Source organism: Haliaeetus albicilla, chromosome 28, assembly GCF_947461875.1.
Source record: "Haliaeetus albicilla chromosome 28, bHalAlb1.1, whole genome shotgun sequence".
Taxonomy (NCBI): Eukaryota; Metazoa; Chordata; class Aves; order Accipitriformes; family Accipitridae; genus Haliaeetus; species Haliaeetus albicilla.
This window is the reverse complement of record NC_091510.1, coordinates 11,550,926-11,575,401: the sequence shown is the minus strand read 5'-3', so window position 1 is coordinate 11,575,401 and position 24,476 is coordinate 11,550,926. Positions and strand designations below refer to the sequence as shown.

General features: G+C 39.7%; 1 protein-coding gene across 11 annotated transcripts in view; it reads left to right on the top strand.

Moving 5' to 3' along the window:
- Positions 1 to 24,476, top strand: part of NAV3 (neuron navigator 3) — a 557,756-nt gene that overhangs the window by 277,319 nt on the left and 255,961 nt on the right. For 4 of the 11 annotated variants that reach the window (XM_069773361.1, XM_069773366.1, XM_069773358.1 and 1 more), the window contains exon 1: positions 5,456 to 6,431. The exons of 3 other annotated variants lie outside the window; for them this stretch is intronic. In XM_069773361.1, coding sequence (XP_069629462.1) covers positions 6,189 to 6,431 — 243 coding nt within the window. In that variant the 5' untranslated portion in view covers positions 5,456 to 6,188. Of the gene's footprint in view, positions 1 to 5,455; positions 6,432 to 24,476 lie in introns of those variants that run through there. 4 more of the 11 variants (XM_069773356.1, XM_069773357.1, XM_069773365.1 and 1 more) reach the window with 2 other exon arrangements.

Sequence of the window (24,476 nt, the reverse complement as noted above, 5' to 3'; positions counted from 1 at the left end):
AAGTCGTGTCTGTACCTGTAATGTATTCTAAGACAGAAAGCTATAGGGCAAGCAGGAGTTGAAATCAGTAACTCACCATGGCCCACCAAAGGTCATATAAAGCCAGAAATCCTTTCAGAGACAGAAAGCCAGTTGGGGAAGAGAACAGAAATGCGAGAGGGAGAAGGTACCTGCCAGTGGCCAGAAGGATGCTGGAGAAGGTGGCGTGCCTGCTATGGCACACTGCGCCCTGGAGAGGGTTTGTAAATGAGAAACTGGGGGAACAAGGAAGAAAGGAAAGAAAAGCTGGCACTTTGATTCTTAAGATGAGTATAATCTTTCAGACCAGTTTATACAGATTGAAATAACTGGGTTTTTTAACTTGTTATCTGCAGTTAACAGCAGCTTTGAGAGTCTTCAGCATTTGTTGTTTGGTTCATTTACTTAGAAAGGAACAAATGGATTATCCAATTTTTTTTTTCTTTTCCTCTTCCACCTCCCAAAGAGGAAAGCTGATGCTTTCATTAAGCTTTACCAGCTGGCTGTATGGTCTAGTCAGTAGGTCAGTATGTAAATACTTACACAGTGTGTTCAGTTGCTATTAGTCCTTTCTTATCCTTACAAAATTTTTATTTACATTTCCCAATCCTATAGTATTTAAGCTTGATTCCTTTAAGCCAAATACTTGATGATTAAATACAGTGTGTAACAAAGAGAAATAATTATAATTTTTAACCCACATAGATGCATAAACCAAAACAATCCCTACTCAAGAAAGAGAGTACTGAGGCCCCATATAGACTTGGGAAAGTCATTTAGCTGCATGGTTCTGCTTGACTATATTTTAATATATCTTACATACTTCACAAGGAGGTAGGGTACTAAATTATGCATAAAGCTTTGAAACCATCTGATGGAAGATACTGCAAATGTACAGCATTAATAAAAACTATAAAAGATCTGGTCACTTCTGCCAGTTAATGCATTCAAACCCATAAACTCCTGGCTGAGCTTTGAAGGGCCAAATTGTTCAGAGGATAAAACGATATCCTTATTTAAAAGTTGTCCTCTTTGAAAAACTTCCCCAAACATTCAGCCAAAGCAGAAGGATTTCCTTTAGGAAGCCGGATGCACCTTTTTCTGTGACTGTAACTGGGCTTTGGATTATATATCTTTGGGAATTCCAAACTGTTAAGAAAAACAATAGCAGCTTATTCAGTAGCATTACATACTCGCAGATAGGATTAAATTTTTGTTACGTGTCTTACCTTGAGACTGATGGATTCACCTGACTTTTGTAATAAGAAGAATAATGTCGGTAGAATTATGCTGTGAACGTGAGTCAGAGCTGAACAATTTGTCTCCTTATCTGACAGATTGAACGTATTTTGTTACACCAGACAGACACGTGGCTTGCTTCTTACTCGTATTATAAAAGTTTAAACCTGGCTTACCTGGGTTTATTAAACAAATCATAAAAACCATTTTAGGTACCTTCAGTATTTTAGTATCGTTGGTTGCTTTTTCAAGAGTTCTCTGTCCGCAGCTGGGGAAAACTTTCTGCTCAACCTGAAATGAGCGCGTACAACATCGTGTGATTGCATCGGCACATTCAAGCTCGTTCCGAAGTTGGCCCGGCTCACGTAAGCTATAGCCACAGCTGTTACACCAGGGGGATGAAGTAGGGAAACAGCTCAGAACAGAGCTCTGCAGTCTCTGCACCCCTGACATTTCCTGTTTGACCCTGGACACATGCAACAGCTTCCTTGTCGAAGATCATAGACCAGAAGGAGCAAACAAATCTCTTGGCTCCACTTTTGAGGCAGGTGTCCCCTCTCTTGATATTTCCTGTGGTCTGGGAGACACTGCCAGCTGTCTGTTCAGTTCATGTGAGCAGTTTGTCTGAGGGCTGGGGGTACAGAAGGGGAGCAGCCTTCGTGGGACTCGTTCTGATATTGGATGCGATGAAGGAAAGGAAATTTATGCTGGGGCGTTGTGCTGTGAACGGTTATTCCTGTTAAGCCTTGAGAACAAAAACTCACCTTAATATTACAACTGACAGATACCTTCTTTTATGAGGTGGCTTGGATTTCAGGTGTGTTTACTCTTGCTATATGAAATAAATATTACGGCTTTTTCTGGGATGTGGGGATTATTATACTGAATGCATACGTACTGTCTTACTTTGAGGTGCAAGTCATTCATCTGACTCATAATTTGTGTAAAAACATTGATTGCTTGATGCTTTCAGAGTCACACTTTATAGCCAGAATGTCATAATTTTTAATCATTATTAGCTAAAGAAATGGTCCTGCCTTCAGCACTTCATTGGAACTGCCACTACTGTTGACAAGACTACTAAGAATTGTGTTCTGACCTTTGCTCTGTTTTCCCATTTTTTGGTATCTTTTTCCACTTTCATCTGCTTATATAAGGTCCCACTGGAAATGTTGCCCTCTGTTTTTTTTCTACAGCTCAGTTGTCTTCTCGCCTCCTCACAATTCTCTAACCTTTCCTGCACAACTTCATCATTTCCCTTGTGGCAGGGTTTCAGTCATGATCTGTGTTCATCCTCCTGCATCCTGAATCCAGATGATGTCCCTTACCTGCCTGGCTTGAGGATGTCTAAGCTGATAAATGTCTAAGCCAGTAAATTAGAAACCTACAGGTCCTCTCTCTGTACAATGTTTAGCCTGAGCTGTTTCTTTGCAATCCCTTTCTAGATATCTCTATCAGCTTCATGTAACCAAGTGAAGATATGTGTCCCTTGTTTCTGTCAGCCATATCTTTTTACTCACTACTTTCTCTATCCTGCCAACAATCTATTTGTCCCTCATGCCAAGCAGTCTGGCGTTGTCTTTGATTTCACGTAACCCCAGGTTATAGCCACCGCTTGCAACTTCTCCACCCCTGGTTTCTCACAGATATGCCTTCAGTCTGTTTGGACGCTATTCACACGTACCTAAATCACCCTCATCCCTTCTTTGGGTTCTCCCTGGCAGCCCTGCCCGATGGTCGCTTAGCTCCCCACCCCAGAGCTGCCGAGGACAATCCCATCCAGCTCACGTTGCCAGCGCGATGCCTAACAAGACACCCTCCTTGGCAGCTTCCAGCTTTGCCCTTTCCCCACAGTTATGCCCTGTTCCTCCCGTCACAGAATCCTTGCGGGCCCAGACAGCTTCTGCCTGCGGTGCCATCCCCTGTCTGTCCAGTTCCACCACCAGCACCTGCACCTGGTGCCAGTTCATGCATGCTGGCTACAGATGCTTTATCCTGTGCTTTCCTGTTTGCAGAGAAAACACTACTGAAGCTTAGTTGTTTAATATTCTCTTCCCCGATATCCTTCATAAAACCCACACTCATCATGAGGTACACAAAAGCCTTTCAAGCGAAAAATGTAGCTAAATGATTTCTAAAGACTGCAGATGTTTGTTTATTTATCTTTGCTTAGAATTACAATGAGAGAAAACAAAAAAGGAAGACCAGACTTGCAACCAGGCTTGTAACCACATTCTTACCTGTGGAGTAGTATTGTTGTTTTCCTCCATTACCTTTCCCAATTCCCGCAAACAATCTTGTAGATTCTTCTTTGTATCTTTGGTAGACCAGAAGCATTTCTGGGCTTTATCATTGTAAAAATTCTAGCTAAATGGGGTTCTGAAGTTGATGTCCCTGACCTGGTACTAGCTTAAGAGTCATAAGATAATTAATAATTATTTTGAAAGAGTAATAATTATTTTGAAAGAGTAACACCAGCTTCACATCATTTCCAAACCCTGTTGATTATGTATTACAGATGACTCTTTCCTAGTAAGCTTGCTTACTTATTACTTTTAAGGTTTCTGTGCTGGGAAAATGGGTTGCAAAAGAGACTGTGGGTATCATGACCTCATCATTCGTACTCAAAAGAAGAACAGCAAGATTACCATAATGCATTACTTCGTAAAATTATAACCCTGAGAAGTTATAAGATTCAATTACATTTTTTTGGCAAAGTTCTTTTCAAAAAAGTATCTGTCTCATGACTCTAGTTTATTCTTTGTCTTGATCGTTGGTTAACAGTCCTCATGAGGATTTTTCATCTCCTCAAACCTTGCAAGAGATAAATCCCTCTTTTCCTGTGGTCCGCTTCAGCCTTTGCATATGTGCACTTTCTAAAGCGTTAACTGCTAACAGTTGTGCTAAGAAACCTAAATTCCTTACACAGCCACAGCGCTTTATGATGCTGGAGAACAAATGCGGACCGCACAAGGAGCTTTTTTCCCCTTTGCTCTGCACAAGACCTAAAATGTCACACCAAACAAGAATATTCCACTCGTTGGAGCAGAGTGGTGCATTCTGTGGGCTGAACTTGTCTAAAATGCAGAGCAGTTACCTCTGTGCAGTCTTGCATAAAGCCCATTGCGGCTACTGTTAATGGTGGCAAAACCAAAGAGAAGATAAGCAGAGGATGCTGAAATGGGTTTGCTGATCCTCCATACACACACATCAAAACTCAGGAGATTACTAAACCAGGTCAGATTCGCTCCTACAAACTACAAACAAGAATAGGGTAGTTTATAAGTCAATATAGAGAGTTGAATTTTTAACTACTGTGTCAGTGTGTTCTTTGTAAACGAAAGATAGAGGATAATACAGTGTATTACAGTTTTATTCGGCAAAATAATTTCAAAGGGTTATTTAAGAGAATCCTTTTAGTCTGCTTCTCATTTACTCTGTTTTCTTTTCAGTGCTTTTTTTCTAACTCTTGCCATCCTTAATTTGAGAACTTAAAAGTCCAGAAGGCTCTTATTTTCTCTTGGGCTTACAGCTATAGTGTTAATAGTACATACTATTCAGGGAAGGCATAGTTAATACCTTGTAGGATATTAGTGGCAGAATAGGATTCAGGCCATCCTATCTCTCTGTTTTATTTTGGAAGAGGTAACAAGAAAAACATATGCAGCATTTTTGTCCATAATGTTGGGTGATAAAATCCTGTAGGATTTTAATGGTATGGCATTTCTGCACATTTTTTTCCTTATATCTCAGTTTAAAATGGGTTCCCCTGCTATAGGCTCTCAAAGGAATTTACAGTTGTCCTTTTAAGTAAGTGTTTATGCCGCTCAGCAATTTGGACTGTCCATCGTGACTCATTTTATAGCCCGCTCTGCTTGCCTATCTGTCTTGTATTTCCATGTACAAGGATTTGAGGTTGCCAGCAAGAATATTTCTATGAGCAACAAGCAGAAATGATGCGTTGGACATGGACTTCATGGAGCTTTAAATGTTTTTAGAAGGGGAAGCGTTAACATTGAATAGATGACGTTAGCACCACCACCAAGAAAGAAAGAAAAAAAAAAAACTCTGAAAAGCTGTATTGACTAAATCTTCTAACAATGCTTGTGATTTTCCTATATCCTGCTCTGTGTTTTTGTATGGATTTTTCATAGCACACAGACGTTACCCACACTGTGATTCAGCCTCTGTTCCTAGCCACGCTCTTGCACGATTTTAACCTGATTTCACGGGAGGAACAGGGAATGAAACACCGTAGCTCATGGTTGTCAGCAGTGAAAAATAGCCAGGAATCAGACAAACAGCTTCATTGCTGAGATTATTTCCGGGATAAAAAGTCTTCCAACAGCTGTTTGCTTTGGCCACTACTCAGGTCCTTTTTTTTTTTTTTTTTTTAAATCAGAAAAAAAAGAGGTTTGTTTTTTTTTAAGATGTGGGCTGGTTATTTATGTAGTCAGGAAGAGGTCTCTGCTTCTAGTGTTGTGGTCTCGGAGCTGTTTTGACAGTCGGATTACGGGGAGGTTTCATCTCTTCTCTCCCTCCTTTTCTCCTGTCCTTCATTCACTTAACGTGCAGACCTGGAATGCTGTAGGAAGAAGAGAAAGCGAATTTATGAGTTCTTTAATCCCAGACAGGCAGCTCTGTGGCAGTTACCTTCAAGAAAAGTTCACGCCCCAAAGGAGTGTTTAGTCTTCCCGAGCCACTGACTCACTGAGCAGCGCGTGTGAGTGGCTGCGAGGGAGAAGGGGAGAGATGAAGGAAAAGTTTTTCTTCCTTGTAAAACTCGTAATATTATTGTTTTAAGAAGTTTTTGAAAAGATGACTGCTACTTTTGTTTAAAGTATTTGTTCTGGAATTACTGAAGCTGGAGTCTACCAGACTGAGGTCAGGAGCATTTTCTTTGGCAGAAAGAAGATACTTTTATAGAAGCCATGCCTGTACTTGGGGTTGCCTCCAAGTTAAGACAGCCAGCCGTAGGGTCAAAGCCTGTTCACACTGCCCTCCCGATACCCAACCTTGGCCCTGCCGGCTCGCAGCAGTACTCACCAAAGTCTTTGGAGCTTACTGGGGCAGAGAGCTCGATGCTTTCTTGTCAGCTTACGTTAAAGTCAACCTGTGATTTTGGAGAGAGGAGAGCGCTTCAAGGAAAAACCCAGGAGATCGAAGATAGCAAGGTTAGTTGTAAACTTTACCTGCGGATCTCAATTCTCAGAAAATGTTGATTTGCTCAGGCAAAAATCTGATTGAAACCTACTGCATGCAGAACTCGGGGGTAATTGGGTAAATAGACTTGCTGTCACCAGTGAACTTGTATAGCAGCCTTGGAAATTTGTTTTCCTCAGTGTTGCTGTTTGAATAAATATTTTGTTTTTAAATGTTAGTGTTAAAGGCTTCACAGATGCATTTTGATAAGGATCAGTAGAATCATAAGTAGAAAAAAAACGTTCCAGCACCCAGTAAGCAGAGCAATGACATGACAGTACTTTAAAAAAAAAAAAAAAAAAAATCTTGGCTACTTCATGTTATATTATGAAGTTTAAAAAGAGCTCTCACGCCCACACCTATTCCCACAGGGAGGCTCTTTTAAAATAAAAACAAGTAATTGATTTTCTTTTCACTTTTCAAATGATCTGGCTACTCTTGCTGCAGAACTGCTGAACCAGAAAAACAGCTTCTCAGTGAAAAGTACCTGTGTTTTTGTCTTCTGCAAAATTGCTTCTTCCTAGCCCCTATCTAGCTCTGATTCATTGTGATTTAAAAAAAAAGGTTTGTCTGAAGTAGGATGGATGCCATGACATTTTTTAGACTGCTTGGGGTTTTTTCTTTTGTAAGGGGGTTCTTTTTGAGTCTTAATTAACAATTAAAAAACTTCTGCTTGATTTTTTATTGGTCTTTCTGCTGTAGATGAAAACATTTTTCATGCTTTGAACCTGAGTATTGAGTCCCTTCTTGTCAGGAGTATATATTCCTGTAGATCTTTCAGTCAGTACATTACAGCTGCATGTGTGGTTTAACAGCTTCAGCAAGCAGTGTTATGTGAGGTTACTTTCCCTTGCTTTTCTAGTACTTTTGGTTTGTGGAACTGATTACCACACTGGGATTAAACATATATCTGTAGTTGCTTCTTATTTAGTTTGAGGACACTTGAGTGTCATCAGAGTTGTTAAAGTGGCAAGATACACATAATATATATACTTGGTTTTCCTTTGTTTTTAGTTACTAGGTTAATTTGGTATTAGTGAAGAAAGTTGGTTTTGTGGTTAAAGCATAGGGTTGGGATTCTGAACATTTGGTTTCCTTTTTAATCCCTGCCACATATTTCCCCATGAGATTTTGGTCATGTCACTTAATTTTTCCCTTGGAGTTTTTTGTATCACCTCTCCCTGCCTTCCAAAGATGATGCACTGGTGGTCTCAGACATGCTATATAGAAATAGAAAGAAGGAGCAGACTGTTCACCTCTTGATTACCAGAAGTGATGAACGGCCCTTTTCAATGACATGAGTGCAACATGAAGATAACAATACAACTTTTCAACAAATGTGATTCCTGCTTCCTTGCTTATTTTTAAAAGAAAATATTCTTTGTTTCCTCTTTAATGTTGTTCTTTAATGGATACTGCATGAAAAGTAAATTAGATTTGCAAGTACTATTTTCAGAAAAAAAAGTACAGTTACGTTGCCTACTGAGAGATGTTTCTTGATTTTTTAAAAAAGCGTGGAGAAAGACATAAAGCATCTTGCCTTCAGTCTTTAAAACACTTGGGAACTATTAGTGATCAGCATGAGACCTAAGGGGAGTCATATCCTTCCAAGGCACCTGGTCCTGAACACTGCTGAAATGCTAGTGAGTAAAGCAACAGGCTAGACCCAAACTATGATCCCAATTTGCCATTTCATGTTTCATGGGTTTGACAATACTTGTAAACTTAGAGACTGTTTTTTAAAGAAAAAAATGCAGAACAAACCGACCTCCAAAAAAGAACCTACCAGCCATTAGATCTTTCTCTCCTTCTGTTCTTAATGGAGGCAGGTGAGCACTTTTAAAACATGATCCTTAGAGATTAAGGCCAGTTTTTGCATGTGATGGTCTGAAGACCTCCCCTGGCCACCTGGATTTACAGAGGTGTTGAGCATTTAAGAAGTTTCTAATTTCTGCAGCCTTTCTGTATTCCCCCCTTACAAGTCCAACAGTCCCAGGAAAGCTTAGTGACAGCCCCTTGCCCAATTTTCTTCCAGGCACATTTTTTGGAAGGATGTTCTTTTATTCGCCTTTTAAGCAAGTTTCATGAAATCTTTTTGACAAAGTAATTTGGGCTATAAGGTGGGTGGTTATGATGAAGAATTTATTTTTAGGCTTTTCTTACTAGCAAACTTCAAAGTATCAGCCTAAAAATACTGAATGCTATTTTTCTTCATCAGCAATGGAGATCCATGCCACCCTGTTTCCCAGCGCCTGGTAGCCTCAGCAGTATGTCCACGTTATCTAAGCAGTAGTTCTAAGCACAAATTTGAGGGAGTTGTTAGAGTTAATGCCTCTTCAGGTTTGCTGACCAGATGCAAGTTCTGCATTACAGATATTGTTGTCCCAAAGCTTGACCATTGGTGAGTGCTGTCTCCAATAGACCTTTGGTTGATTTCTTTGGTTAGCGAACATATTAATCAAACACGTGATATTCCTACGTGGCTCTGTGGTATACAATGCTGTACATTGGGAATGTTTCATTATAACAGTGATCAGATAAACGTCTTTCAATCAAAATGTAATGAATACCTAGTCTGAGTTTCCAACTGAGAGTAAAATCTGCCTATATATCATACTGCTTGTATGCTTATGTTATATCATTGAATATAAGGCAGCACTGATTTTTGAAGGAGAAATGATGGATGTCTGTCTGAAAAAGACAATGGAACATGTGAATTACTCATCTGGTTAACTTTTGCCCTTGGCTGCTGGATTGCAACCTTTAGCATTGCTTTCTTTGCTATTTTACATATGCTGCACTGTGGGTCACCAGATTTTTCATCCTGTCTGGAAGGCGCTTAGATTGACACATGTAGTCACTGTGACATATCCTGTTGCTATCTATAAGCGCTAAGGATTCCAAGATAAATTTGGGTTATACATGTCAATACAGTAGGTCATTGCCACCCAGCTGTTTCCTCTATGGCCTTCAGTCTCACCACACCTGATTGTTCAAGACTTTTGACACTTGTGTTGGCTTTTGCACACAACTGGCTTGCCAAGGCTGGTTAGGAATACAGCTGCAAACATCAGTTCTCTTTTCCCTAGGCGTCTCTCCCATCTCACATGATTTTCCTGCACTTGCATATGCAGTCTTGGTTGTTTTCTTTTTTGTGGACATGATGTAGTTTGAAGTTTAATAAAAGTGATATTATTATTTTAATAAAAACTGTGGTAGGAAAAGTCTGAGGTGGTTATGTTCAACTTTTTTCTTAATTGGATAGAACATAGTTAAGCCTAGGAAAGCAAATAATAAGTTGCCAATGTTTTAAATTATTCTCTGTGTAGTTTATTCAACTGCACTTTTGTTCAAAATTTTCCTGATTTGTGCTTTGGTACCTAAGTCACATACAGGTCCATCTGCTTTCTTGCTAAACCCACTGATGTTTAAACTGACTGCATGAACACTTATGATGTGAATAGTCATGCAAAATATTTGAACGCAAGCATTCAGAGCACATTCTTTTTCCCTGAGTATCATATAGACAAAAGTTTATTCCTATATATGTACACAGGAAAGGAATCCAGCTGCTGGATTCATGAGGTGAAATGCTGGCTGCCTTTGAAGCAGATGGAGTTTTGCTGTTCAGTTGGACCACAGAGTGTTTTTATGCAAACCCACGTCTGAAAACACCAGTATCTTTTGTAATATTTTTCTAACTGTGGGTACAATGTTATTCATATTTCTGTGCCACCACTTTTATACTGCTTGCTAAACTAATGCGACCAAAATTATCGGATCATGCTAGGCTGCCTTGTGATTCTAATTGTAGAATGGGCTATTAAATGGTAACAAAATGAAAAAATATCAAGTGGTATTGTAGAAAGGTAAATGAAATAATGGCTTAAAACTAAACGAATGAAGAAAGAGTGTCTTTGCAAAACCAACTTATTTTGGTCACTCAGTGATGACTGCACTATGTTGACCTGCAGCAAAATGCCAATGGCAATAGTATTTTACTCCAGGTCACCATGATTAATTTCAGCTGCCCTCACACATTTGATGGTGCAGTTGCAAAGGTACTGCTTCGCATCATTTCTGGACAAAGCTGAGCAGCTGCTGGGACTCAGCACCCCTGCTAGGCAGGCTGGTCTTCTGGCCTGGCTTCCTGGGGCTGCTTCTTGCAGTGCTCTGCTTTATGCACCCAGGGTTTTCCTCCCATCATCAGACTTTCTTCTTTTGAGAGCACTGCACCATCATTTATGCTTGCAAACTGAATTTTCTCTGAGCTGAATCTGATATATTAATTTTAGTGTTCTGGTTACATGACTTGGACGATAAGATTTTAGCCTTCCTTCCTGAGTTAATTCATTCCTTTACTGTCATATTATCTTTTTTTTCTTTTTTTCAGTTTCTCTTTGTCCATGCTATCTGTCTGCTGCTGTCTGCTTTATCTCCTTCTTCCTTCCTGTTGGCAGACATCTTTACAGGCTTCTGCATACGACTTGTTTTTCTCAGTATCCACTAATCAAGTCTTCCTGTCATGACTGTAACATTTTTCATATCACTGTTCATTATTGGAAAGTGCTAGTCAGGCTCCACAACTGGTCCAACACACATACATGTAAACCTAAAACTTTTCTAGATACTTCAATTTTGGGGGTTTATATTAAGATTCTTGTAGTACAGAGATACTGGTACCCAGAAGATGAATGGATGGTAATTTGTGGTCTCCCTTAGAGGGGTCCAGCCCCACGAAGTTCATCATTAAACAATATGACTTTGATACAGGAAGATTTCAAGGGAACTCAGGAAATGAATCTGCTGCAAGGCCTTGTGGAAGAAATGACAAAGAATATGATGTGTCCACTTGAGGAAAGAGACACTACTGGCTTCTTCTGTAGAGGACAGACATCTGAGCAGTTGTGCTGGGGAAGCCATCTGTAAATCAGCAGAACGGAGAAGAATAGATGTGCTCTACCTGGGGAGCATGGCCAACGAAGAATGGGGTCTGAAACACTTAGTTGTACCAAGCAAACACTGTTAAAGTAATCCAAAATGAATGTCAGTGTCACAAAACAAAGCTAAATACTTTGATGAGATTAGGCAAAAACACATGCTGTTGCTATTAAAGCGACTCACGAGGTTCATTTCATTTAGTATCATACTGTTGCATCTCAGTCTTGGTGTGAGGGCTTCCAGTGTCATTCAGCCAGCCCTGTTGCAGTAGGACGTTGGAAGGCACAGGGAAACCTCCCATTTTTCCCTCATCGATTTTAAGCAGTTTGTAGGTGATGTGGTAACTCCTGCCCGTCACCAGACACCAAACTTGAAGGACGGCTAGGCTCTTCTATCCAGACAGATCTCAAGACAAATATTTTTGCTTTCCGTACATGGGTGGAGCTCCTGCTCATGCCAAGGGGAATACTGTGCACATTGGAAAACCAGATGTGTGCCATGAACAAGTTCCATATCTCCGTCTTTCCTTAGCTAACCCTTCCGCACCATTTACTTAGGTTCTGTGTGACCCTTTCCCACCATTCCCCAAATGTCTCCCAAGCAGAGCATCTGTTGCAATCCCACATCTCCTTGACCTTTCAATTTCTTGGATACCTTTTTGTCCGGTCTCTCAGGGCCAAGCTCCACCGAGTTTCTTGACATACTGAATCTAGGGAACATAAATAAATGAGTTTATTTCCCCATTTTGTCATACCCTTCCTTTTCTCAGTGCTAGTGCATTGGAGATGTCTGCCTTGTGGGTTGGCAAGAAAGGAGGCCGCTCATTGTGCCGAGTGTTTCATTTACAGCACTACGGCCAAGGCAACAAAAAGGGCAGCAGAAGCAGCCAGAGACCGCCTATCTTCTCCCCATAGTGACTGCTAGTGATGGGAAGCCAGCATTGTTTCAAAAGCACTGAAGTAGCTGCCAGAAATTTCAGTCAGCACTGCTGACACCTGGGACTATGTGTGTTTAAAATTCACACAGCCCTAGTGAAGCCAGGACAGCTGGCAGGAGTTCAGATTGTCAGCAATTTCAGCTTCTTGCCTTGTGCTCTGAATTATTTCTTTATCAAACAGATAACAGCATCTTTAATGTGCTTTATGTATCCAGCACCATCTGTCTACGCTATATTATAACTGATTTAAGAGCCTCACGCTGTATGAGCTTGGAGTCAACTTCACAGTTACATGTTTATTTTCTAATCATCTGTACCAAGCATATTTTCCTATAGTTGAGATAAATGTACAGTAACACAACATGCAACTCTCAAAGCTTTTGTATTTGTGAGAAAATTGTATTGAGTGTAGGTCGACAGATGCTTTTTGTTTGTAATTTGTAACTGGGAGGGTATTTACCAACCTGAGCTTAAGACATCTGCCTACCTTTCCTACTTCTTTTGTTTTATTTCTTTCACAAAATAAGAACATAGAACTCAATGTATTTCATATTAATTTGTGTTTTCTGAGCTGGTTTTAGGCATCAGCAGAAAACAATTACTCTTACTCTTTTGTATTGCATTTGTGCCTAGGGAAGCCTCTTGGGGATTTCCTGACCAAACAACTTTTCATTAAAAAAATCCTTTCCTTGAAAATGGGAGTGTGTCTGAGTGTTAATGCACCGTGGAGGCACCAGCAGAGCTCCAAACCTGAAGCAACCCAGCAACATTTGCTTGCTGCAACACTCTTGCAGCCCCTTGGGGTGATCTGTTCTCCATGAGCAGAAATGGAGATAAGTGGTCTCCCTCTCTAGATAAAAATAATGGGCTTATATTATACCCCAGGAAGTTTTAGTTAGGCTTTACTAAAACTTCCCGGCAGTAACAGTAGTTAAACAGGGGAAGGCTTTGCATGCAGAAGGTATAGTATCTGCGTCACTGGAGTATTTTAAAAAACAAAGGCGTGTACACTTGTCATTCATAGCATCACTAGCACTGGTCCTTCCTCGTGCAAAGGACTCGATGGCCATCCTGATGGTCTTCTCATTCTCTTTGCTCATTCCTTGATGCCTCTGAGTGTAGGTCTGTGCTAATAAACCCGTGCTACGCTGGGAACCTGAGCTGACAGCCCTGTGGCCCACAGTGCCCTAGAGATGCAAGGACTCCTTCTGGAGACAGCTTTGCTACCTTAGCAAAATGCCATTGTACGGTATGGGTGTTTCCAGAGGCATTTCACTGAAGTATTGAAGTTCCAGTTAAGTTTCCCGAAAGCATAGGTAAGGTATCTTCGGAGACCCGCCAGCTAGTTGCTTGCTTGGAAACACTCATTTCCCTGGCATATAAGATATCGGGATCGGAGTGCCCTCATGACTCAAGATCCTGTGAGATCTGGCAGTGGAGTGACTCTCAGGGACTCAGTTCTTTGCTCTATAACAAGGAACATAGAAACCCTGTGAAACCCATTCAGTTTAGGGCTCAGAGATCCTTCAAAAATCCCTTCAGGAGCACTGCAGTGAAGATTTCAGCTGGCTGCATTTTTTAGGGGCTGTACATGCTGCTCCCTAGAAGTCAGGAGCATCCCAATGCACCAGCAGAGTGAAGGGTACCACTAAGATTAGGAAGTTTGGTTCAGCTAAAAAACATTTCTTCCCTTAAGTAAAAACATATGAGGATGTCCTTTCTGTGGATTTTTTCTGAGTTTCAACCAGACCTTGATCCTAGAAATTTTTACTAGATTGATGCCTTAGCACAACAGGTAGCGTGCATGTGCCCAGGAGAAGTTAGTCGCAGCCCTACAGAATGTATGGCTGTATTACACGGAGTCGGGGAGAAAGGGAAAAATATTACCCCGCAGTGCAGAGGGAGAGGAGAGATTAAAGGGGAAATGGATGATTTTCCCACACTCAGGCTGGGACTTTGTGGCAGGACTAGGAATTTCAAGTCATATATATCTGGAGTCCCAGTCCCCACATCATAACCACAAGCACATCCTTTGTCTTTTCTAAGGCATCAGTTAAGAATAAAACATCCAGATAATGAGTTATTTTTCCTGCTTGCTTCATAAGGACAGTTTTGGCTTTTTCTTCATTTCAATGTCAGTGGCTACCATCAATGTGGGCCCAGCTCTGACCTGGAGGTGGACTTTTACTCCAGGAGCCACATTCTTTGATTTTAATGTATCCAATCAACACAGACTCTGACACAGTTTATTAGAGATACAGAATATGTTGCACCCTTTGTGGAGCAGTGTAGCACTCATTGAAAGTCCTGTGTACAGTGCTGTTGATAGGCTTTTCACTTACTAAATATGATGTGGAAAGTATAAATAGTTATGGAATAAAAACAGGTCTTTTTTAAGGAGAGATGACTTTTTTGGTCTTAATTTCTGCCTCTGAATTAAATGTCTAGCTTATTGGTAGCAGAAACCCTTGTATTTAGTAAATAACAAGGCCATCCATTACAACTGAGAACTGCTAATATTTTTAACTATATGTTCATTCTGGTCTAGGTCCACTATCTTTTTTTCTCTAGTATGCTAATTTTTTGAGTTGCATAGTTTTTCCTGCACTTGTATACAGGGCACGCAAAGAGTAGCTCATTTAAAGCAGCTCTGTGTTTCACTTTGACCTGATTCACAGGATGTGGTCTTGGAGGAAGCCCATGCCTTAACAATAGCCTTTTGACAGCGAGGGTGTTTGGGGATTAAGCTGGAAGAGGAGGAAGCATCTATCTATTCTCAAACCTACTAGTGGAATAATTTCTGCGAATCTTCACTTGCCCATGATGTTTTTAAGGTCACAAAACTTTCTTTTTTGTTTTTACTGGCAAGAGGACGTTGGCTAGAAGATAGCATAACTTATTTAAAATTCAGAAAAGGAATGTAGAGTGTTTTGTCTGGTAAATGCGAGGGGATAATTCCCCCGTGTAAGATGTGCAGGTTTCTGATGGCTCTTGTGTATGTTCTGTGTAAAGCAAGTTGAGAGAGCTTGGAAAACAAGCAAATCAAAGGGAAGCATAATTTTAAAGTGGTTAGGGCTGGACCGTAGTATTTCTGGATATATAAACTGAGAAGGTGCCAGCCACTAAACGTCTGTACTAACTCTGCATAAAACATGAGAGAAGTTAACCAAGTATAATATTAGTATTGTCCTAACCTACTTTCAGCACGACATTTGGTCTGACTTATCTTTTTAGTTATGTTTATTTTCCTGTAAACCCTCCTTTACTGCTCTGCCCCTCTGATCTTAATACAGTGGAAAGCATTTCATCCTTCTATATATCTCTCAACAGTAGTTCAAAATATTTTATTCACGTGAAACTCTCCAATTAGTGAATTGCTGCAAATTTGAAAAGCTAGAACAAAAATAGATGTTGAGCTCTCTCTTGTGCTTTCCATTTCAAAATATCTCCCTTTGACGATTTTAACACCTGGCTTTATATCACGTTGATGCTGTGTTAAACTCCAAAAGACTTGGCAATGAAAACTTCCTGTTGTGCATCAGGATTTGATTTACAGGGCATGTGTAAAACCATCACAGCTTAGTAATCAGAGTGGTCATGCACAGAAAGATGACTTCCTAGCAAGTGTTGTAAAACATTTGACCACTTTCATTAATCAGGAAAGGCTGCGTTGCTCATACATGATTTAGGGTGAGTAAGACATAAGTCAGGGTGCAGGACTTTTACTCACCACTACAACAATGGGATTTCCTGGCAACACATCTATGCAGTAAACAAGCTGTTTTCTTTCTTTTGGGGGTATTTTTTTTTGTTTTGGTTTTGTTTTTGGTCTCGGGGTTGGTTTTTTTGTAAGCTGTCTCTGTAGTGGAAATAAATAGGCATTAAATAAGAATGTGAAATAACAAATAAAAGTTCAAAAGGAGTTTAGAAATTTCCTCAGCTGATCAGTCTGCCTGCTTTAGTCATTGCTGGCCAGCTCACCAGCCAGAGACAGAGTGCTGGAAGGAAGAGCTGAAGGAATCTGTTTCTCATGAAGGAGCAGCACAAATCTGAAAGCTTGAGAGCTGCAGGTTCAGATTTGCTTTTGAAATGTTTCTGAGAGGGAGTAAGGCCTAGCGACTTGCATGGGAAGCCACAATCTAGTTTCACTTCTGGTTTCTATCAAGTACCTCCTTGAACTCAGCTCATATGTGAAATGGTAATAATGCCATTATTATTATTAAAGTTGTTTGGTGGCTAAGTACTGTTTCATTTTATTTTTTTAATACTGAAGAAATAATCTAATTAGCTACTTTTGAACATGCTACTGAAATTGCTTTGAATGACCTTAGAAAAACTGATTTTTTTTTAACCTAATCAGTTACTGATGTTAACAACTTCCTGTCAATTTAATAATGCATCCATTCTTCGCTCTTGCTTGTAACAAGAAGACACAAGTAGAAGGCATTTTATATACAACATACATTTTTTCCTGTGTATATTCGTGATCCTGACAAAGGTAAGGAGAGAACAACAGTGTCTTTGCTGTTTTCTTTACCTCGCTGCAGTAGCACGCTGAAGACTGGTACGCTTCTGTATTATTAGCTGAAACCTGGAAGTAGGTTGCTCCCCAGAGAAAGTCTCTGTAGTGATTGACAGTCACATGCTCTGTTCATAGGTGATGCCATCTCCAGATGTGGTTTTTGAAGCAGTCTAATTTGCAAAAGTTTCAGGTACAGACTGCTTTTAAGCAAGGGCAAGGTTTCTTCAGCTGGGTGTCTGGAATGGGTTGGTGGTTGTGTCACCAATGAACGAGGGCAAAGAAACCCTCCCAGTCTAGGACAGTTGTGTCAGTCACAGCCTTAAAGAGTTTGGGTTTATAAGGTAAGCTATTGCACAAGGGAATGGGGAATAAAAGAAAAATATGTGGAAATGAAAACAAGGCTTTCTTCCCAGGGCTCAGCCATGTCAGTGCAGGATTTTTCTGGCTTATCCTGCCTCATTTGTGGACATGATGCAGAGAAGATGTAGAGTCATGAGGGAAGCTGAAAAAGCAAATCAAATTAAGTTTCAGAGAGGGGAGCACACAGAACTGAGGACATTGGGAACCGGTGTGTCAGACTAAAGACTGTCATTCAAAATATTACTTAAAGGGGACTTGGCAACAGAAAAAGAATATAATACAGGAGATTGAGATCAGCAAAAGAGATACTGGAGAACTCAGACTCCCTGAAAGCAAGGGGATTAGGGGTGTATTTGCATCTATGGAAAATTCAGTCCCTTTTCTCCTGAACATTGGAGGTGATCTCATTTAATTTGAGAGAAGTTGTGAGATCTCATTGTGAAATACTGATATAAATGCCAGCAAAGGCAGAGTGATACTGGTCACATTTCAGTCTAAAGGGACAAAAGTTTCCTTCACTTCCCATTAAAAAATTCAGCTCAGATGATAGTAAAGTCAGTATTTTCAACAGAAATTTTCACTCAGATGTATACATGTCCTTAAGGATCTCAATGGCCTTTGCAGAGAGTAACCTGAATTCACCACACAGTTCTGACATAAACAAGTTATTTTGTCCTAATTGATTAGATAGAAATATTATGTATCTTGGTCAAACCATAAATCAGTGGGATATCCAAGAACTGGACTTTTGGAAGGTGAATATTGGTTCCTACTGTATTAGCAAACCTGTATTTGTAATTCAGCCCATTCCTTGCAAAACTCTGCGCGGATGCAGTAGTTAACCTGAACTGAAGGCTGGGTGGAGGCTTTTTACAGTGTATGCATATTGCCACCACTTCAGAGCAACAAAAGATTTTGGATCTTTTGGAAAAGTTTGGGGTATTACTTAATGTAGTTCCACTATGAGGCAAAGTGTAAGAAATTGTTAATTCCTGAGATGAAGTCCTTGTCTTGGTATGACTAGTGTGGTTCTATCACTGGTGTGTGATTATACAACAATTTTTTTAGTGTTGAAACATTTTAACGGAAATATACAAATAGATACTTTGTTACAAAATAAGAAACTCTAAGTGCAACAGCTCTCTTCTACAACTACCTTTGTTTATCTTAATTAACCTTAGGAATGATACTTCAACTAATACTTGATACAATTCCGAGTGGAAGTTTAAGAACTGTGTAAGACAACATTACTTCACAGTGCTTTTTCATTTGTCAGATCAACCCGATGTCTTCGTTTGAGTGCAGTTTGGGGTCTGTCTCCTTAACAATTAGTTGAACTCTTCAGAAGAGCTATTCAACTAATAATTTTTGTGCTTATATGGTTAACTTCATTCTGCAGTTGTTTTTAGGATACTTTTGGATGTGTTAACAGTGTGACAAACATCGGTGTGCCCTAACGTTTTCGGAGCAGCTGGACACAGGTCGGAGCAGAGATGACCGAAAATCTTAAGACAGCAAATCATTGACTGAATAGATTGCTACAGCTCCTCTAAAGCCACTGTAAGATTTCATTTTTATAGCACAGAGACAATAAATATAGGTTTAGCATTTTGGTGCCAATAGTGCATCCTACGTAGACAGAAACCACTATACATACTTAGTTTATGGTGCATATTAAAGATAGTGAAGGATATGTATGTTCATATGCAGGTACCTGCTGGCATTTATCTATGTATTTACAAAAATTTGAAGTATACTCAATAAAATATTTTTAAGTATTGTGGAAGGTGATTTAGGGACATATTTAAATGAGCTACACACTTAAATAATTTTTTATTGAGACACATGTGCCATATGTCACGTACATTACATACCTGTATTGATGCATATTATACATGTGTACATATATATACATGTACATATGTCATATATGTTATCTTTTTGGTGAAGACTTAGAAAGGATAGAAGTACTGCTCATAGTAATAAAAGTGAGATGTACAACACATCTTTTTGCTTTTTGCTACTTGTAGAATTAATTTATATGTTCAATACCAAACCAGGCAAAACCAGCAGAAGCACTGATCCCTGTGCCGTTTAGACCATGCGAAGCACCCACAGCACTCTTAGCAGCAGCTCAGCACCCCAAATTCCCAGTGGCAGGGCAGGGACCGGCAGGCAGCTCTGCAGTCTTGTCCCTCCACTGTCCCCCTCCCGGGCTGCTTTGCCTCCTCCAGTTCCTCTGGGGTGTGAAGCTGCCTCAGCAACGCCAAGGAGACCAATGCAGAGATGGTAAATAAAATGTTTAAGTTATTGACGATTCAGTTTCCAAACAGACTAGCATTTGTTATCTCATATTTGGATGCTTCTGCAGCTTTCTGCTTTTATCATCTCGCTGTTGTCCGTTAGGGAGATGCCTGTTGTTCGCTCCCTCACTCTAAGTACTTCATTTTAGAAACATGGCAAAATTAGTCTTCTGAAATCAGAATTCACTGTGTTCTTGCTGAAATCAGTGGGAGTTTCTCCATTTACTCACTGGTGTATGAATATCATCCCATTTCATTGTGGTTAGACAATTTGCAACCTCCTACATTATCACAAGATAGATTTTCAAGCTATACAGTCCATTACTTCTTCCACAAACTGGCACGGTGTGTTTTAAAAAAACAAACTGTATCCTGTCGTGGAGGGTATTATGTCTGTAACATGTTCTCATTACTCTGCTGTATCAAAGTGTATCTAACACCATGATTAGGTAAGCAAGTAAAATAAAATAGCAAATAAACATAATCTGTTATCATGAAAAATATGTAATATTTTGGTTTAAATTTTTACATTTGTTCATTTTTAAATGCTTCACAGACACATATTTGTTCTTGGAGTATTCCAGCCTCCACCAAAAGCTAAACTCCAATAAGATATATATGCTTAAAATCTCTATACTCAGGTTTCTTCATAACTCAAGAAATCCATCCAGTATTTGGTTAGTAACCATCAGGCATTGCCACAGAGTGAAGTTGTTTTTTGAGAAATTTGGCTAACATCTCTGCCAGACTTTCCATAACAAGGTTTTACAAGTAAACTTGGACAGAAACTGCCACTGCTAGTGCTGCTACTTGGCGAAATCAGTCTGTCTGTCTAAGGATGTATTGATATACTGTCCCCTATTTGCTTGGGTCGCACAGATTGTATATCCATTATTTTGTGGGTGCCTTGCTCACCATGTGCAGAGCTTCAGTCTGTGTCAGGGTCCCTAGCACTGTATGGGGAAAGAGATTCCTGAAATAAAAGGCGGTGCATTGTAGGTCCAGGACAAAGGCCTTATTCTAGGGAATGTTAGGCTATGTTGGTATCCTGAGCTGTTTTATGCCAGATGACTAGTATTTTCTGATAACCAGGTAATCTGAGACTTTTATTCATGGAAATCATGGATTTAAAGGGGGGGGGACGGGACGGGATGGACCCCAACCCAACAACTTTGTGCAATGAAAACATTCAGGATGAATTGTTTCATGAAAGCTGAGCTTGTTATAGAAAAAAATAAAACTCTTCCCATCTCTGTTTTTTCTTGTGTTCTGTCTGTTTAGTTGACCTATGGAATTTGGCTAATTAAAAAATCCTAAATATTTAGGTTATGCTTGCTGCTGAAGTATTTGGAAATATAGATTTTTATTATGAGTGATATCATGTTGTGTTTTTGAACAAAAATGTAATAACCATGATTGGCATGTCACTGCCTTTAATTTCCTTGTATGGTACAATATGCAGTTCATGTCCATTTTATACACTGTATAGCCAAACTTGAGTATGCACAAACAGTATGAAGAAAGGGTAATCAATCTGACTGCGTGAAAACTCTGAGGAAACACTGATAAGTAAAACAGCTCATAAATTCTGCATAGAGAATTGTTCACATTCATGGCTCCAAAGATTAAATTTGAGGCTCCTTCTGTCCCACCCATAAATGACTTTTGGCAGTAGAAATGTGCTCAGTAAAAAATCTGCTCACAATCCTTATTGCCAATCCCTATCTACCTTCTCTGTCTTATTCTACATACCAAAAGAGTCGAGTCTGTATAGAACATTGTTCTGCAATGTTGTATTTCTTTAATGAAATCTTTCTTTTTTAGTTTGGTAATATTAAGTCCTGATAGCTGAATGCTATTGTTAAGCTAGGATTAAGTGCATGTGATAAATAGTCAGCATGAATAGAAGATGTGGAGCACAGGGGACAGGCTGTTTGGGACTGATTTTTCCTGTCTGCAAATACCTTGGGACCAATGGAAAATACCAGGAAAGTTCAAGAGACTCCTAGCCCTTTTTCCTGCATTATAGATCAGTGAAGTCCAGCATCAGTGTAGAGTGGGGAGCACAGAACAAAAACAGAGGAAAAGTTGTTAATTATCTCTTGTAATTTTTGCATGTATAGAAAACTGAAGCAATATTAGTTATATGTGTCAGACTAGGAAAGGGTGGAGGACTCAGCTGAAGGTTGAGAACAGACAACACACAGGCAAGAAGTTAGTGTCCAGATATTTTCAGAGACCGTGTGGAGGCTCTGATCATGGTGGAATTCCTCTTAGCTCATTATAGCCAGTTAAAAGGTTGGTGTCTAGTCCGAGCTAGTTGCTTGGGCTTCTACTACAGCCAGGTGGTAGACATAAATACTTATTGAGGGCAATTCCTTTCCCTTTCCTGAGATGACTATGTAAAGGTAGAATGACTCACCCTCTGGAGCTATGTGCATCTATTGCTTAATTAAGGGGAGATGAACCATCTAGTTTCAGTTAAACACCTAATTTTCAGTGTCTAAAATTAGTTGAGATGAATCTTACTTGTAGTACAGAACTTCTGTTTGAGAAGATATTCTCTTTTCATGTACTTATTGCTAACGTTATCATTATTATTACAGATTGTACATCTCACAACAGATTGTTCCAAAGTATGTTATTTAAACCTTTTGAGGCTACTTTGAAAGCTAGCACAGGCATATAGCCCTGACAAGTGTGATGGATCTGGGCATGCTTTTATCAGAGGGGCATCCTTTTTTTTGATTCTTAAAATAGATTGGTGATACAAAGTTTTGGAAAGTCCCTGAGAAGTGGTGAGGAGGAGTGATGGGCAAGCAAAGATAATACTAAAATGAGCCAGTTGCATAGGAAATGGAGATATCTCTGTGGTGGAGACATGTTTCACTTTGATACATTCTCACAGCTTTCTGCTTAGTGCTACAGAGATAGTAGAGATAGTAAAATGGATCATTAAACAGAACTACTATAATGAATTAGTTTACTGAATATATGGCAATGCAACTCTATATATAGACACGTAGGCCTTATATGTTCACACGAGGAGAAATATTTAACGAGTTGATGGGTAATCGGTGTACTTGCACGTATACCAGAAGTTCTCTACTATCTCAGCAGTATCTCACTACAGATTTACACAGCACTTGCATTCAGCTGCCAGCATTAGACCTCCTTCCTTCTCCACTTGCTGTCACAGCATTTCTGAAGAGAAGGGTGACATTAATCTGGAAGCTACCTATATACTTAAAGAAACAAGATCTGAAAGCAAGTAATTCAGCCAGTATAAAAATGGAATGTTCATTAAAGTGTTCTCATACTTTTGCGGAGTATTGCATGCATCGTTTTAGGGAAGTTTCTCTTGAGGATTACCACCTCCCTCACGTGAGTTATTTTTCTTCTTGTTAGGATCTGAACAGCATTGCTGTAACAGCTACAGCCATTGCTTATGGGGAAGGATAGCATTAAGGAATTGCGGTTGCTGTTTAACAGCTTGAAATAAGTAGGAGGGCTTATAGCAAGTGACAGGGCTATATGCAGCCTTAATCAAGTTGGATGTGTGCTCTGCAAAGGGTGCTGCTCGTTGACTGCAGTCACTGTAATCTCTCCGGTAAATCCCCTCTTGAACTGTAAGCTGTAAGCTACTTTGCTTGGCAAACTATCTTAAGTAGAAATGTTTGGAAAGCACTGGAACTGTCACCTGTCTAACCAGTCTGCTTATTTTCCCTTTGGATGTTGTGCTTGCTGTCTTAGCTGACGGAGACCTGCAGATTGTTCTGAGGATGCCCCAAAGACGTGTGTTGGTGCGGACAATTTGGTTGCTGCCATTCGTATTTCAAACCAGGCAGCCCCAAGAACACAGATGTGGAGCCTTATCCCAGAGTAAGAAAGAGAAGGCTTCAGGCAAATTAGAACAATATCCTGCAAAACAGAGGGCAAAAGGTAGCTAAATGTCTGCCACCCAAAAATATAAACACTTTGATGTATCAATCTTATAGGCATATGGGAAATAGGCCTTTTAAAGGGGTGACTGATTTGTGCATCTGAGTGTTTAAGGTCTTTACAAAGTACCACCTTTTTCATAGAAACTAATCGCCTTTCAGAACTTTCAAGTTGGACAACCTAAAATTTGGGGTTGTCAAGTTCACTAGATACATTTAAAAATCTAAATCCCAACCTTTTTGTATTTGTGCTAGTTTCTTTTAGAGGCTCTGTGTTGTTTTATTCATTCCATCCTCATAGCTTATTTATTTTCTCTGAAACAGCCACTTTCTAGGTTTGAACTTAATGTAATAACCTGGTTTATCCCACCAAGGGGATGGACAAGACTTTTTCTGATGGAATTCATACAATATCTGTCACTTCAAGCTCTTTCACAGGCAGCAGAGAGAAAGACACCTACAAAGATGCCCCTAAACTTAAATCACCCTCAAGAGGTGCTTTTCTCTCAGTTGTGTATTGAGAGAACCTGTGGTAATTTAGTTCCCGAGCTGGCACCTACAGTTAGGTGCAATGAATATGGGGCTTTGTTCTTAGACATGGGATTTGCTTCTAGCAGCTCGCTCAGCTTGCCTTATTCATCTCTTTTTTTTTAAGGATTATTTACACTTCCATTCAGAGCAATCAAACTATTGCTGAAGTGTCCAATCTGAAATATCTTACAAAAATCAGTTAATTTAAGAGTAGTTTGTATGCCCAAAGAATTTGTGATATTGTGAGAATCTTCTATAAGGCTTTTTAATACCAATTGTTTTAATAACTTACCCAGCCTGTAGGTCAGTGGAGGTTAGTCACCATTCGTGCCTGACGTGTTGTTCCTGTCGTAGCTTCTTAATCACACAAACCAGTATTGATCATCCTGAAGAAAGTGCATAATACTATGTTAATTTTTTCTTGTCTCTCCCATTACATTAGAAGTGAGACTAAAACAGTTTAACTCAGAGAAAAGCAAATC